The sequence below is a fragment of the Macaca mulatta genome, chromosome 10, assembly GCF_049350105.2.
Source record: "Macaca mulatta isolate MMU2019108-1 chromosome 10, T2T-MMU8v2.0, whole genome shotgun sequence".
NCBI lineage: Eukaryota > Metazoa > Chordata > Mammalia > Primates > Cercopithecidae > Macaca > Macaca mulatta.
Genome location: NC_133415.1, coordinates 109,404,259 through 109,420,051, shown reverse-complemented (window position 1 = coordinate 109,420,051; position 15,793 = coordinate 109,404,259). Strand labels below are relative to the sequence as shown.

General features: G+C 52.0%; 1 protein-coding gene across 2 annotated transcripts; it reads right to left on the bottom strand.

Annotated features, from left to right (window-relative positions):
* Positions 1-250: 250 nt before the first annotated feature.
* TFAP2C (transcription factor AP-2 gamma) lies at positions 251-10,247 on the bottom strand. Of its 2 annotated transcripts, none has more exons than XM_077952016.1 (7): positions 9,938-10,247; positions 7,838-8,323; positions 7,672-7,723; positions 5,983-6,199; positions 5,287-5,405; positions 2,799-2,943; positions 251-1,821 (listed from the first exon to the last, which is right to left on the bottom strand). In XM_077952016.1, the coding sequence occupies exons 1-7, from the start codon at positions 9,983-9,985 to the stop codon at positions 1,536-1,538; spliced, it is 1,353 nt and encodes a 450-aa protein (XP_077808142.1). In that variant the 5' UTR covers positions 9,986-10,247; the 3' UTR covers positions 251-1,535. The 2 variants fall into 2 exon arrangements, with proteins under 2 accessions (XP_077808142.1, XP_077808141.1); XM_077952015.1 differs by lacking the exon at positions 9,938-10,247 and adding an exon at positions 8,540-8,852.
* Positions 10,248-15,793: the final 5,546 nt, after the last annotated feature.

The window sequence follows — 15,793 nt, the reverse complement described above, 5'->3', positions numbered from 1 at the left end:
AACCCCTCCAGGGTGGGGAAGATGATTCTATCCACCTGCAGTTGAGAGACATTGATGAGAGCGTAAGACCTGGGGTAGCTGAACAGTCTCACTAGGGAGAGAAAATGAAACTTCAGGTTCCTCCCCAACCGCACACAAAACTTGCCTGCTCAGGGTATTAACTAAGCCACAGTCAAGCCATAAATCAGCTCTGCCCTAATTCCATTCACCCGAAAGACTAAAAAAAAAAAAAAAAAACCTATAGCCAGACTTTCCAATTCTAACAAGAATACTTTTATTATACACTTATCATACACACAACAATTATTTGAGGAACATTTACAGGCAGAGAGTTCAATTCCAAATCTCCACTTCACCCACACACACTGTACTGCACACTCACCTTAGGGTTCAGCCCAACAGGAACGAGACAAAGTTATTGCTTTCTGAACAGAGAGCTTCAATTAAATAGAATCTTCCAAGCTAAGAACAGAGCCCAGCATCCTCTAATTCTTAATACCCTGTATATATATGAATAAAAGCTTACGATGTGTTATAGATTACCCCATCACCATTAAAAGTTAATATTAAAATTGGATCCCATGTCTCAAAAAAGTTGTAAGCAAGTGCACCAGTATTTACAGACCCCATTAAATTATGCATAAATAAAATCTGTACACTCAACGCACTGTTTCTTAAAATACAGAACCTCCACGGGGACTTGGGGGTGACAAGCAGCACAAATTGCTTCATGCCTACCCTTTTCAAGTTTACTCGAAACATCTGAAATAAATATGCAAATAAAGCTTCAGTACCTTAAAGGAACATGTCATTTCAAAGAGTCTCCCATTTGAAGAGTTAACTTTCAAAGTTAAAAAAAAAGGGGGGGGGGGAGGAAAAAAATCATCAGCAGGCTTCGTTTTCTACAAGTTTCCTAAAACCAGAAGGCCCCCTTTGAACACGGGGTTTAGAGTGTGTCAAATACCACCTATTAACTAGTTGCTAAGCAGATAGAACCTTTGCCTCCTACCAGAGGACTTGATCTCTGAAGAAGCTAGATACACATTTTCTTTTTTTCAAGGTAAATATTTAGCGAACACAAAAACCAGCCATTACCTTAACACTGAAAAAAAAAAAGGAATTGTTCATCTGTTGATCTAGAACACATCAATCTGACATTTCAATGGCTAAGTGTGTGGGTCTGTTAGCCCAGGGAATGTATTTAAAAGATTCTAAAACTCGTAGCACCAGTTTCAGAGAAGGAAAGAATGGGGTTCAAAAATAATAATAATAAAAGCTTAATGAATAAAGAGCCAGTACTTGTCACCTTCTGATAATAGGTCCAAAGTTAGGAGACAGCTCAGCGCTAGAGAAGCAACTAAGGAATCCAGGAGCGGGTGATCGCTGCGATCCAGAACCAGTGAAGACCCCTTAAAGAGTAAGGTAGGTAAGAAACTCTTCCCCCAGGCCAAGAGGGGTTCCCAGTCTGTGCGGTGGAGAAGGATTTTTGCAGTCCTGTTCCTTCCCGACTCTCCGAGCCTTTCTTCGTCCCAATTTTATTTCCTGTGCTTCTCCATTTTCTCCAGGGTTTTGTTAGAATCAGCCGGACTCTGGTCTCCGGGGTTCACGTAGGATTTGTCTATGACAATCAGGGCTTCTTTGATGTAGTTCTGCAGGGCAGACACCGCGGCACAGATGGCCTGGCTGCCAAAACCGTGGGTAATCAGGCTGAAATGAGACAAGCAGTTCTGTATGTTCGTCTCCAAGACTGGGGCGGGCCTGCTTGTCCCGTGGGGTGTCCGGTCTTGGCTGAGAAGTTCTGTGAATTCTTTACACAGTTGCCTGTGAAGACAGTCAGTTGACTCCGTGAGTTCCATCTAGCTCCTTACAGGTCAAGAGCATAGAACCAACTACCCTGAGGATGATGCCTGGGAGGCAAGCAGAACCGCTTCAACCAAGGAAGGAGAATTTAATACTAATAGCCAACTGCTGCACTTAGCACCTATTCTGCGCCAGGCCCTGAGTTAAGCTGTTTTAAAGCACTATCTTGTTTAATCCTCACGCAATTAGAAAAGATAACAGGATTAACCTAACCCCAGTTAACTGGCCAAGGTCACCAGGACTGGTAAAAGTAGTGGGGCCTGGATTCCAACCCAAAGCTTAAGGGACAGTTTACCTTGGTACAAGTTGGTTCCAATGAACAAATTCCCTGAGGAACCCGGAGAATGAAGCATCCCCCTGAAACTCTCACTCCTGACACAGCCTGGTTCACTGCGCTCTCTTTTACCCCATTTCCTGGCTTGACTAGTTCTGCTTCATTTACCATGATTTTAAAATCAACTTGCTGTTGGTTTCTATGAGAAAATCCACAGCTGCATTAAGTCGTTTTCGAGACAGCTAATTTGCCCACATCTCCTACAAACCCACCCTGATCTTTACATTTGAAAGACAAAAGTCTTGCTATCAGGAGGTAGAAGGCACACAATCTCTCTTTACTGGTTGTGACAAAACAAATCGGGTTTTCAACACATTTTTGGAAGTATGCAAACACAATAATGAAAGGGCAGCTCAACTATTTTGAGCTGAATAACTAAGCAGCTCAAAAGTACTCATGGCTGAGTCATGCACTCTTCTAAATCAGACAAAAGTTAATGTATTTGACTTTGTAAAAGAAGCTTCCTTGCCATTTTCTTTTGCTCCGCCCTATTTTATTTCAAGAATATTTCTTTGTTGAGCCATCGGGACTGTGGAGGGGGAATCTTCTCAACCTCAAGGTCTGGAGCATTGAGTCATCATCAAATTCAAGTTCAGATACTTACTGGGCCGCCAATAGCATGTTCTTCCTAGCTGCCATCTCATTTCGTCCTCCGAGATGAGGTCTGGTTAAATATTCTGCCACTGGTTTACTAGGAAATTCGGCTTCACAGACATAGGCGAAGTCCCTAGCCAAATGAACAGCTTCACCTAGAATAATCAGCAACAGGTTTTAAGGTGGCTGGTGGTCACTGACACCAAACTACCCTTTTCCTCTTTTTTTTTTTTTTTTGAGATGGAGTCTCGCTCTGTTGCCCAGGCTAGAGTGCAGTGGCCCAATCTCAGCTCACTGCAAACTCCACCTCCGGTACTCAAGCAATTCTCATGCCTCAGCCCCCCGAATAGCTGGGATTACAGGCATGCACCACCATACCCAGCTAATTTTTGTATTTTTAGTAGATACAGAGTTTTGCCACATTGGCCAGGCTGGTCTTGAACTCCTGGTCTCAACCCAATGGCTCATGCCAGGGATTACAGACATGAGCCACTGCACCCGGCCCCCATTTTCTCTCTTTCTAGTATTCACTGTCTACCAGTCACACGTTGCATGCAAGAATGAAATCATATACAGGGCAGAGAACTCAGCTGGCAGGTAGAACTTTCTAGGGATTCTCAGTAGGTCCTCCACCCCAGGAATAGAGGGTGGAGATCCCACAATGTAAGCAGAAAAGACTTTGAAACTTTTAACTGCACAGTCAAGTCAGCCCTCTGTATCCATGGGTTCCGAATCTATATTCATCCAACTTCAGATTAAAAATATTCAGGGGGGAAATAATGAATGGTTGTGTCTGTACTAAACACAGACTTCTGCCATTATTCCTTGAGCAATACAATGTAACAACTATTTACACAGCATTTACATAGTGTTAGGTATATATAAGTAATTGATGTAGAGATGATTTAAACTATAAGGAAGGATGTGCGTAGGTTATATAACAAATATAACATTTTGAACATCTTCAGGTTTTGGTATGGAATCTGGAACCAGAGCCCCATGGATACTGATACGAATAAACTTGAAAAATGTTTACCAGTCCTCTGCTCAACAGATAATCAAACACACCCATGTTTTCTCTTTATATGAAGTAGTATCATTTTGGGGAAGCAGCAAAATTTAAGGGCTATAAACATGTTTGACAAAAGCAAACTAGTCACTTCTCTATAAAACGACAACGTCTGACACTTCACTGTTTTTTTAACAGCGCCTTCTTACTGAAGGGGCAGATCTCTAGAGTGTTTCTTTTAAAAAGATGGGAGGTGTGTGTTTCCTAAACACCAACTTGGAGCACCCTTTTCCCCGTCCGAGCCAGTGGAAGAACTGAGGGAGACAACCAAGGGAGTGATCTCCCATCCAAAAGGAACCCTCCCTGGCTCCCGGGCGCAGGACTGGTGAGTTTTTCAAAAACCCAGATGGTGGAGGGGCCCCCTGGGTTGACTGAAGCAGCCTTGGAGAGCCATTGTTCTGGAACACACTTTCTTATTCAATCACCCTGCCTGGCTAGCAAGAAACCCCAGCAGAACCAACCGCCGATTCTACAGGCAGGACAGCTGTTCTCAGACAGGCAGCTCCTTTCTCCTTGCCCTGACCTCCAAAGGCACTCGTAAAAGGTAGAGCAGGGACTCTGCCAAGTCTCTTTGAGCACCACAGTCACGCCATCAGAGCAAGGAAAGAAAGTAAGTCTTCAAAAGAGGGTACTGCCACGGGGAGCCCGTTTCTCCTCGGCTTCCCCTGCCCATAGTGAGAGCCCTAAGCCTCTCTCAGCGTCCAACTCCTCCTGGGAGCAGTAACAACGTGCTTTGTTTTGTTTTTAAAAAATGATTTTACTTTCCCTTCAGCTTCTTTTAAAGGTTGTGTTGCATTCTTGGCTACTGTCCAGGTTGGGGTAAAAGGGCCCCCCATTCAAGAAACTGAAATGCTATGTCCTACTATCTTAGCACTGGTGAGAAGAACTTGTGCATGGGCCAGGGGTTCGATTAGTTTCTTTGGATGGGAGGAAAGAAAAGAACTGTGAATCGGGCCCAGTCATATTGTGTACAAGAGGTTCTCTTCACTGACCACAATCCTCAGCTACAAAATAACCCACAGCTACAAAACCCAGAAGCAGTACTTCTGCTCACCAGTAAGTAACCAGCTTTTACTCAAGGTGTACCAAATGATCAGCTGTTATCTTTCAAAAAAAACTGGTTCATTTAACAGGAAATGCTGACACCCCTAGAGTATGGTCTCTTAGGTTAGGAAAACCAGTTTCTTTCCAACAGTGATTCTCTGGGGAATACAGAAGCGCCTACCTGAGCAGCCAGATACTTAAATGTTAACTTATTCGATAAAATTAACTGTGATTCATTGCAATAAACTTAGAGGACAATTCCAGTTGCTTTCATCTGCACTTGCAACCAAGTTTTAAGAGTTGTTTTCTAGTTTTTCTGCAAGAAGTATTAAAGACACGGGCACAAATTAAAAACGTCACAAACCAAAAACAAAACCCCACTGACCTTCTACTAAGGACGTCAGGAGAGTCACGTGAGCAGCTTTCCGTCTCCCAGCAGGAAGATTCAGCCCAATCTTGTCCAACTTCTCCCGCAAGGACCGGCCTCCATTTTTCGACTTGGCTCTAAGAAAAAAAAAAATTGACTGGTTACTCTCAAAAAGAAAAAACACACACACACACACACTTTAAAAATTCTAAACTCCTAAAGTGCTGCTGTCAAAGCTGAAATCCGTCAAAGACTATCTACATCATGTGCACCATAATGAAAAGTGATAGCAGGGTCCTCTTTTAATTAGTCCTGTAAGATACAAAATCAATCTTTCCTAGCATCAAACTTTGCAGCACAGAATATTTCAAATTGTACGGGAGCAGATACATTTTCACTTGTGAAACTACAACAGCCCCACAAAAACTCCCTGGGGAAGAAACCCAGGGTGCTCCCCACCTCCCCTCAATACAGATGCTATCACTTCATACATGGGATCAAATTCTAACCAAATGAGAATTTGTGAGCGCTGTTTTAGCACTTCCTCCCACATTTGGCACTTTCTAAAAGAGAAGAAATGTACTAAAAACTCTAACCTGATTAGAATTCAGTGTTAGGCATAAAGTCACATAAACGTTAAAAATACCTCCTGGGCCTCTGATACACTCACCTTCAACTACCCAACCACCATGCCCAGAATTGTTCCCCAAGTACCTTCTGAGAACACCTCCCAGTAATGAGGCATTTAAGCATTCAGGTGGGGACAGTCGCCTCTGTACTTCAGCCACTGTCACTTTGTATTTAGACGTAGAGCTGAGGAGGGACAGTCTTCCAGGGACTGAGCAGAAGACCTCGCTGGGGTTCATTACGGCCCCCACCAGCTCCTTCTGACACGGGAGGCTCAGAGGGTTCTTGGTCATGGAAATGGGACCTGTGAATGAAGGTCAGAGCTGGCAGTCACAAGAGCTCTCTCTGAGCAAATGAGACCTTTTCAAAAGCACTAACCAAAGCGGAAAGTGATCTTCAGACAAGCATCGTTGCACACTCCACGATCCACTGCAGGCCGACATTTTTTTTGACAGAGTCTCACTCTGTGGCCCAGGCTGGAGTGCAGAGGTCTGATGTCTGCTCACTGCAGCCTCAGCCTGCGGGCTCAAGTGATTCTCCAGCAGGCGCCCACCACTACATCCAGCTAATTTTTTGTATTTTTAGTAGAGATGGGGTTTCATCATTTTAGCCAGGCTGGTCTCAAACTCCTGACCTCAAGTGATCTGCCTGCCTTGGCCTCCCCAAAATTACCAGGGTCAGCCACTGCACCTGGCCATGGCTGACTTTTTTTAAAAACCCCTACTTCAGAGACAAATCTAATCTGAAATTCACAAGTTAACACCTTGGGAAGTTAATTAGTGAAGATCCCAAGCTTGGAGAGTTTCTTTCTCTTTTTTTTTCCCCTAGCAGCTGCTGAAAACTATTTAATTAGAACATTTGTTTTCAGAAGACTGCTTCAATACTAAATAAACGGTGAGTTTTTTCCCCACCCAAGAACAACCAAACTCATAGGACACATTAAGATTCTTTGCCAAAATTTTTCAATGCAATTGATCACAGTAAATTTAATCATCCAAACTAATAGGTTCTAAGTTTACTGAAAATTTTTAGTCTTTTCTGAGTCTTTCTTCAAAATCAATTTTTCCTCCATCTTCAATCTATTTAAGCAGTTCAAGTAACAGACTGTAACTACCTTCAATTTAGATCTACTCTATTTCCCAAAATAGTCAAAATGGTAATCCTGTCAGTTAAGTAACTTAATTTCATAAACCACTCACTCACCAAGTAATCCAGTTTTCCAAATCCCCTCCTCCCCCATCCTGCAAAACCCTCCCTCTGACAGATCATTCCAAGCTCAGTTCCTTTTAGAGGTATTCATTTGGTAGGCCAAATTGCTTAAAAACTTTTCTTGCAGGTCAGATTTAAGGAGGTTTTACATACACGTGTTTGAAATCAAAAATAAAATCACAACTTACTCAACAATTAAAATTTGTTACAGAACCAACCACTCAAGGAAGGTGTGACTGTGACTTTTTTGTTGTTGTTTTCCAAATTAAATCAGTGTTCACTCACTCTGGAAGACTTTCTCTCACATTGTGAAACACCCACTAGAATTCAAGGAGTAACATTTTTCCAAGAAAAAAAACTAGGCAGTAACAAATCCGGAGATTAAGAGACAGCGCCTAGGAGGTCGGAGGGAAATCCCCTCCTCTCACTCCTAAAATCTAGCTTCCACGAATCCCCTTCAGTCCCGTCTACCACAAATGTCCCACGTTAATACCCCCAACCTTGCCAGTCAACTTCACAAGCCCAGACCGTGTGACCAGAGAAACAGGATGCCACCTTGCTAGTTACCTTTGCGAATGACTGTCTGATCGTGCAGCAGCAGGTGCTGGTCGTCGACATTCTGGGGGAGAGAGGACAAAATTCCCTTAAGTTCGGGGGAGCCTAGAGGGGTGCAGGGTGGGGGCAGAAGGCCTTAGGGCGAACAGGTCCGGGCAGGAGCCGCGGCGCCGCTCACCTGCACCTCGTCCATCTGGTGAGCCATGTCGTGGAGTCCCAGGTTCTCGGCCAGGCCCGCGGCATCCAGGGCGTGTGCGTGGGGCAGCAGCAGGTCGGAGCGGCGGTAGGCATCCCTGCGGGCGCTCACCGCACCCGCCTCCAGCCCGGAGAGGTGGGGCAGCAGGCCGGCCGGGCGCCCGTGGTGCGAGGGCAGCCCCGCTCCCTCCTGGCTCTGGCGGCCAGGCCAGGCCTGCTGCTGGCTGCCTGTGGGCGCCGGCTGGTGCAGGGGGTTGATGGCGGCGGCATACGCTTCCCCCAGATGCGAGTAAGGGTCGGCCGACTGGGAGTAGGCCAGCTGCTGGTAGGGAGGGGGAAAGTAGGGTGGCGGCTGATATTCGGCGACTCCAGTGTGGGAGAGGGGTGGCGCGGGGCTGTAGAGGTGCTGCCCGGCGGAGGAGAGGTGGGGGACTCGCGGATTTCCATTGCTGCTCCCGTCGTGGCGATCCTGGAAGAGAAAAAAAAAAAGGGAGACCCCGTTAGTGCGAAACCCCGCTAGTGCGAACTGGCCGGCGTCGCCTGGCTGCGCGAAGGGCCCCAGGGGACCAACCCCACCCGACCCGGCGGGGCTTGCCCAGGGTCGGAAGGTACCCGGGGGCAATGCGCCCCTAGGATTTCGTTGTAAGCAAAGAGTGCGCGGAGGGAGGAGAGTCTGGTGAAAGACCTGGGGGAACGAGTTCTCAAAGCCCGGCGGCGAAGGTCTGGGCGCTGCTCCGAAGCCCGAGGCGCTCGGAGGCGCCGAGTCCGAACCCTGGGTCTTGGGCCAGAAAAGGACAGGGCCGGAGCCCGCGGCGAAAAAGCCGGAGCCCGGGGCGAAGGAGCTGGACGCCTGGTGCAGAGCGATCTCGTGGAGCCCGCCCATGGCGCAGGAACTGCTGGAGGTGGCAGCGCGGCAGGCGCGGACGGACCGCGCGGCGCGGGACATGCGCACCTCCCCCGCCCCCGGGACCCTCCCTTCCACGCCCTCGGGACAAAGACCTCCGGGCCGGCGGCGCTCGCAAAGCAGGGCCCGCCACCCTGCCCCGCCCTAGGGAGTGATGAGGGAGCGCGCGCACGGGGCGGCCCTCCATGCTGGCCGGGCCCAGCCGAGGGGAGTAGTAAGTGGGGGTGCCCTGCAAGGCCAAGGGCAGTGTTCTCGCACATCCGGGCGCAGAGGAGGCATGAAGGACCCTGGAAATTGGGCAGCCTTGTCCGCGCACTTTCCCTCGCCCCTGGGCGGCCCGACTTAGTTTCAAAAGGATGCGGGACCCCATCTGCCCAGGGGTCTCGGGGCGCCGGGAACCTGGAGGAACATGGCGCTGTCGCCTCCTGGCGGAAGCGCCCGGGCTTGCGGGCAGGGGCAGCCCCTCCAGGGCCCGGAGGCGCAATGAGCTCCCACGAGTCCGTGGCCCGGGCTCCGCGCTCCCAGCGCGTCGCAGCTCGCCTAGCGCTGCCTGAGTCTTCTTCCTCTTCCCGCTCGCCGCCTCCCTCCCTCCCACTCTCCGAAACTCTAGCTCAACCTGTCCGACAGGCTGGAGCACTCGCGAGCGCTTACGGCCCCATCTGGCCTCGGGCACCCCCACACACACACTCCCCAGCCCCCACTTCTTTTGAAAGCCAAACTTCGGTTGTTTTCGTGCTTCCCCGAGGAGGTAGCGGGGCAGGTGACAAGCCGGCCTTGGAGGAGTGTCCGCCAAGGTGTCGCTGGCAGGTAGCCTCATCTGACCCCTTGGGACGGAGACTTCGTGCGTAAAAGCCACGTCTGAGGGTTGCAGACGGGGCACTTTTCCGAGAAAACGGGAAGCAGGGCTGTTTGCCGCTTAGGAAAGCGCCCGGTAAGCTGTGTGGGTGGGATTTGCCATTCTCTTTCCAGGCCTCGTTCCCGAGGGCAGGCCATTTAGGAAAAGGCCCTATACGGGAAAGGGACTCTGCAGAAATGGACTAAGGGGTGTCCGGAGAAGTGAATCCCGTCCCACCGAGAGGCCAGGGCTCTTGTGCCCTCGTTCCCGACCTCGGTCCAGTGGCCCCTGCCTCCCGGACTCTCCTCGGCGAGGCGGGGCTGCACCCCGGAGCCCCAGCTCACCTCGCAGTCCTCTTCGTACTTGACATTATCAGTTATTTTCCACAACATGGCGTCCGGCGTCCCCCAAAACAATCGCCAGTTAAATCCAGGCTCCCCCCAACCCCCAAGCGGTAAATCCAAAATCGGGGTCACGGTGACCAGGCGTCTGCCGCCGCCCCCGCCTCGCGCGGGCCTTGCTGTACGGGTCACTGGACGCGCATCGGCGGCTCTGCGAGCGTAGATGCTGCCGCCGCGGGTGTAAAGACCGCTGCGGTGGACAGGGAAAGCCGCGCCCGAACTGTGTGCCCTGGCGATAGCCGGGGGACCGGAGCGCCTTAATGAGAAGGAAATTATCATAACTCCTCCCCGGGGGCCGGCACGGAGGCCCAGGCGCCGGGCGGGGCGGCCCCCAGCCAGTCCCAGTCTAGCTCCGCCCCGCACCCGGGCCTGGCGCCGCGCCGAGCCCCACGCTGTGAGGGACTAAGAGCGGAGTCAGTGGGCGGTGCCTCGTTGACAGCCGAAGACCTGCGAGGCCTGGGTCCCCCGACGCGCCTTCCTTCTGTCACCTCCACCGTAAGCACACCTGAGATTGGCAGGGCTGGAGGAAGGGATCCAAATACTGAAACCCACCCCTCTTTCGCCTAAACGGCCTTCACTGGGTCCTCCAAAAGACGGATGTCACCTGGAGTTAAGAATCTGCGCATTCGGGGAGCGACTCAACAACCGGGGTCTCCTCATCTCCTAAAAACACATCCCATCCCACCTACTTCCCACTGAGGCTTAAGGTCTGAGCTGGGATCATGCAACTGGAGCCCCAATCCACCAGATACGCCCAGTTCCCTCCGTGGGCACAGCGCGGTCCTGGCCCCGGGACGGGAGGAGAGAGGAAAGGACTCCTGGGGAGTCTGCCCCAAGGGCCGCAGAGGCAGCAGACGGTCGTACCCGCCCAGGAGTTGCGGAGAGCGGCGTCTCGCCGCTGTTGCCCGAAGCGCATCTCCCGCGGCTGGCTGAGGCCGGGGCGGGGAGGGGGGAACTCGCGCGCACTGGACCAGCCCAGCGGCCCGGCCCGGCCCTGCCCTGCCCTGCGGAAGGCCGGCTCGGCAGCTGCCTCCGGCGGGCCGGTCACTCAGAAGCCTCTACTCACCCTCTATCACCCTGGGAAAGAAGCGCCGGGCAGGAATAAAACCCGAGCGCTACGAGTAAGGTGGGGGTGAGGAGGTGCAGAAGTGGGGAGAGAGCGCGCAGAGAGCCCTCGACTGGAGAGGTAGACACCCAGGTCCCACATGTTGAGGCAGAAAACGAAACTTCCTTCCACACAAACGCTGCTTCCCTCTCCCCTCCGGTACTTGCCACCCAAACTTGAAAGCAAAGTGCAGTATTAATTTTTAAAATTTAAACTAACGAAATTCTTTGGCTTAGTTATTACGCAGCAATTGACTTTCATTGCAAGGGGAACATCGCTAATTCTCGAGGTCGTATTTGTTGGGACGCCCCAACTGGCTCCCTGGGCTGGATTTAAACATTCTGAGGGGATTAGAGGAGAAGACTATTTCTATTTGATACTGAATACAATTTTGCAATAATCAATGCCTATCAGGACTGTGCCCGCACCTGGAGTAGACTTGACTCTCCCATCCACAGAATGGTGGCATCCACTGCCTCGCGGTTCCTTCTCAGGTTCGCTTGACTTTTAGCATTTATTTAGACCCAGGTGGGCCTAAAAGAAAATAATAATAATAATAATAATAGGCGTCGTCCAAGGGAAACTTTCCCCCGGCCTTAGCAGCCAAATCCGAGTGATTTTCCGACCAGATGCGAGAACAAAATCTGGAAGTTGAAACCACTGAGACTTTTCGGCCAAGCGTGTCTGCGGGGCTTTGCACTAAGGAGAACAGTGCATAAAAGACACACAGGACCCTGACACTTCGGTCCCAAAACAGGCGTCTGGGGGTAAAATAAGTTACTGCAGAAGCAGCGCTCCTGGTATTAGCGGCGGGAGAGGGGGACACCTGCCAGAAGCAGAAATTAGACCTAGGCCCGCAGGCACTCCAGAGCCCAGGTTCAGGAAGATGGGGTCCTAGATTCGCCAGAGGAAGGGTGCGGCGCCTCCTTCGGGCGCCTGGAACTCCCTGACGGGTGCCGCTGGGCTGTCCGACATTCTGGGCCTTCTAGCCCTTGGTTTTATTCTCTGACCCGGCCTGCGGTGCAGCTTGAACAAGTTGTCTCGTCTGTGCTGGCAACTTTACCTCCGGCACGCTGGGGCCCGGAATGGGCAAGAAGGTGCTCATCCCCCATCGCAGGCCCTGGCTCTCCTTTCCCGCAGCAACGCTAGCCAAAGCCGCCCGGAGGAACGGAGATGGCTTCCCGCCTGGGAGCGTCTACGCAGGAGGCGAAGGGAGCCGATTGGCACTGAGGGCTCGCGCAGCGCCGTTCTCTGGGCCCAAAGGACCCAGAGGATCCGGAACCGCTTGGCAAAGGCCATTCTTTCCCAAGGAGCTTCCCTGGACCCCGGCGCTGCCCGCTTTGCAATGGGTAAGCGCTCGAACTGGAGCGCAACCTACGAGCCCTCTTTAAGGAAGGCGGCTAGAACAAATCCTCTGTCTTCTTGGCACGGGAGACCCTTCCCGAATACGCACACTCTCGGCTTCTGGGCCGGCACCCAGGCACGCGCGCGCCCTTGTGAGGAAGCCTCAACCCTTCCTTGACTTCAACTTTTCTGCTCAGCAGACAGCCGGGAACCGAAGGCTCCAGCATCCAACACAGCCTCCCTCCAACGTCCCCGCCCCTTGCCCACGTGAAGACGCGGACTGCGTGGCCCCGCTCAAGACAGCCGGCGCCCGCGGAAGCGGACCCTTCTGGAGCCCGGAGGCCTCGCAGCCGCCTGGAGAAGAGTGTGGAAGGTTGTCGGGGGTTCCCCTCTACCGCCCCCTAGGGAGCCTAAACTCACATACTCCCTGGAAGCCCTGGTCCCACGCCCCTAAGAAACCACAGACCAGGCCTCTGCAACAACAGGAGCGCCCCAACAGCGCGCCACTTCCAAAGAGGCGCGAGCTGGTGCCTTTGGAAACAGGGCTCCCGACCCTAGGCCTGAGTCATCCGCCGCCCCTGTCCCCACCCCAGACCGAAGAAGGCGGCCAGGCGGGTAGAGCAAGATTCGGGCAGATCTGCGACTCCTCTTCCCGCCCCAGGGAGGGGGCGCCCGAGCAGAAGATGGAGGCCCCCGAGCGCTTTCGCAGACTCCGCGCCACGCGCCGGGCGTTTGTCCCGCCTCTCGGTAAAACGTGAGCGCCGGTAGGGACCTCAGGAAGTGGCAGACCCGTCAGGATCAAGCAGGGTGGAAAGGCCGGGGCCTGCGGCAAACCCAGGAGGAGGGAGCATTCACGCCCGCCACGCTCCCTTCGCGGCACCCACTGGACCGACACTGGCATCAAAGGGCATCCTGAACTATCTATGTCCAGTAAGGGCACGCCCTGGGGCATGACAGACATCAAGTCACAGCCACTCCAAAATAATTACAAAAATGATCATCGTAAATAACAGACTGCCTTAATAGGGCGCGAAGCGGCCGCCGCATACAGCCGCCTCTGGTCTGGGTCCGACCAGACTCAGTTCACTGCTCGCTTCTTTGCGCTCCGCGTCAGGCCGCGTGCTCTTCCTTTAGAACCTTCTGAGCCTTTACCTCTTCCTCGCAAACAACTTTTTTTTCAAACAGGCAAAGTGAGGCGAGGAGCTGAGGGGCCCACAGGTTCCCAAGCTTTCGAGGAGGGCCTGGGTCCACGTCAGTCCCGGCCCGCCAGACGAGACTTGGTGGGCACAGTCTCTAACCTGACAACCACCTGTCCCATTTCACAGCAGGCAAAAGTGAATTTTTAGTTGCCCAACTACCTGAAAGCCGCAAAGGTGCCTAGGGTTGAAGGCCACCTTCCTAGCGGTTCTAGGGAGCCCGTTAGAGACATGCCGGACTCCCCCTCTGCCCTGCCCCGGGGGACCCCCGCCCGCCTGAGGCCTCGCACGCTTGGCCGCGGGATGGTAGACTCCTGTCACCTCTCCACTAACATCCCGGAGCCCAACCGTACGCACCCTAACCGCTCGGAGCGCAGGCCCGAGGACTAAGGCGGGAGCCTCGTGTCCCCTGAGGCCTTCTCCGCTCCGTGTCCTGGGTCACCACACACTTCCAGGCCAGCTAAGCCCGGCGGCTTTAACTCAGATCTTGGTCGCCGCCAGGCGTGGAGCAGGCCACTGTTGCCAGACGCTGCGCGGACCCGTCCTCCTGCTCCAGTACTGGGCGACAGGCAGCCCGGGCAGCACCCAGGAGCGACCCTGCACGCCCCCAAGCGCCCGTCCCACCCAGCGCCACCCCTCGCCCTTCGCAGCGAGTCCTCCCGCAGCCTCTCCTCTCTGCCAGCCTCCGGGGCCGCATCTGCCCTCCACCCAGACACCTCTTTTCTCACCCGTAGGAACTGGAAGCTCATGGTGCCCGCTCTCCAACCCTCTGAGAGTTGAGGACTTTAAGAGTAGGAGCGACGTAGAAAAAGTGTTCCCCAAGGGCCGAGTCGTGTGCGGTAAACACACGCTTCCAGCGTTTATTTAATTAACGGGAGGGGGAGGGGAAGGGGGGAAATTCACAGCCAAAACGAGCTATCGCGATTGGAAGACAGACAGCAAAGGTCCCTGTTACTCCTCCCCTGCCCTCCTCCCCTGGGAAACTATAAACTCTGCATTTGAAAAGGGTATACCCTAGGGTTTTAAATTATCTTTACATATGTATATGACAAGCAGTACGTAGGACTCCTTCAGTCAGAAATTATTTTAAATGTAGCCTACGTCTTACTGGCAAGGGAATTTTTTTTTACTTACTTAGTTTCTAAGACCAGAACTATTAACATATCTGGGAATTCTCAGCCCTCATGTCACATCACAGGTTTCCGGGTTCAGCTAAAATTGAACCAGGGGTAGTGAATTCTTGGAGTAGGGGAAGAAAGGGAGTGGGATTTGGGGTCTTCCTTAAGTGCCAGAGAGATTTGTTTGCACATTACATGCTAATTTGCCTTAAAGAAAGGGGCAAAGTACATGGAAGGAAGGAAGGAAAGAAGGAAGGAAGGAAGGAAGGAAGGAAGGAAGGAAGGAAGGAAGGAAGGAAGGAAGGAAGGAAAAGCAAAAACTAAGAGCCCAGTGAAACAGAGTAAGAAGACTGTAAACACAGAACTAAATGCTGATGGTTGACTGCACCATCAGTTTAAACATCCCAGGACCCACTGTGATCACCCAGGCCAGGCTGGAGAAATCAGACTTGTACAGAAGCTGCTTCTCATCATCTGAGTTCTTGTTGGTTTTCACACAAAACCTGCTCAGGCAACCCAAACAGCTTCCTTCCAAGAGAGGTGAGTTGAAAACTTATCAAAGATTCCTCTACATATGCCTTAGAAGAAATAAAAAAAACAGCAGCAGGCAAGCAGATTTCCACCCACCTGCTGGTAACCTCTCCCAGAGTTTCCCAGAGCCCCAGTAGCCTTCAAAGGCAGTGTTTTAAATGCACAAAGAGGCCGGGCGCGTGGCTCACGCCTGTAATCCTAACACTTTGGGAGGCTGAGGCAGGCGGATTACCTAAGGTCGGGAGTTCAAGACCAGCCTGGCCAACATGGTGAAATGTCCCTACTGCCTCTACTAAAAACACAAAAAATTAGTCGGGTGCAATGGCGTGCACCTGTAATCCCAGCTACTCTGCAGTGGCACATGCCTGTAATCCCAGCTTCTCGGGAGGCTGAGGCAGGAGAATCCCTTGAACCTAGGAGGCAGAGGTTGCAATGAGCCAAGATCATGCCATTGCACTCCAGCCTGGGTGATAGAGCTAGACTCGGTCTCAAAAAAAAAAAAAAA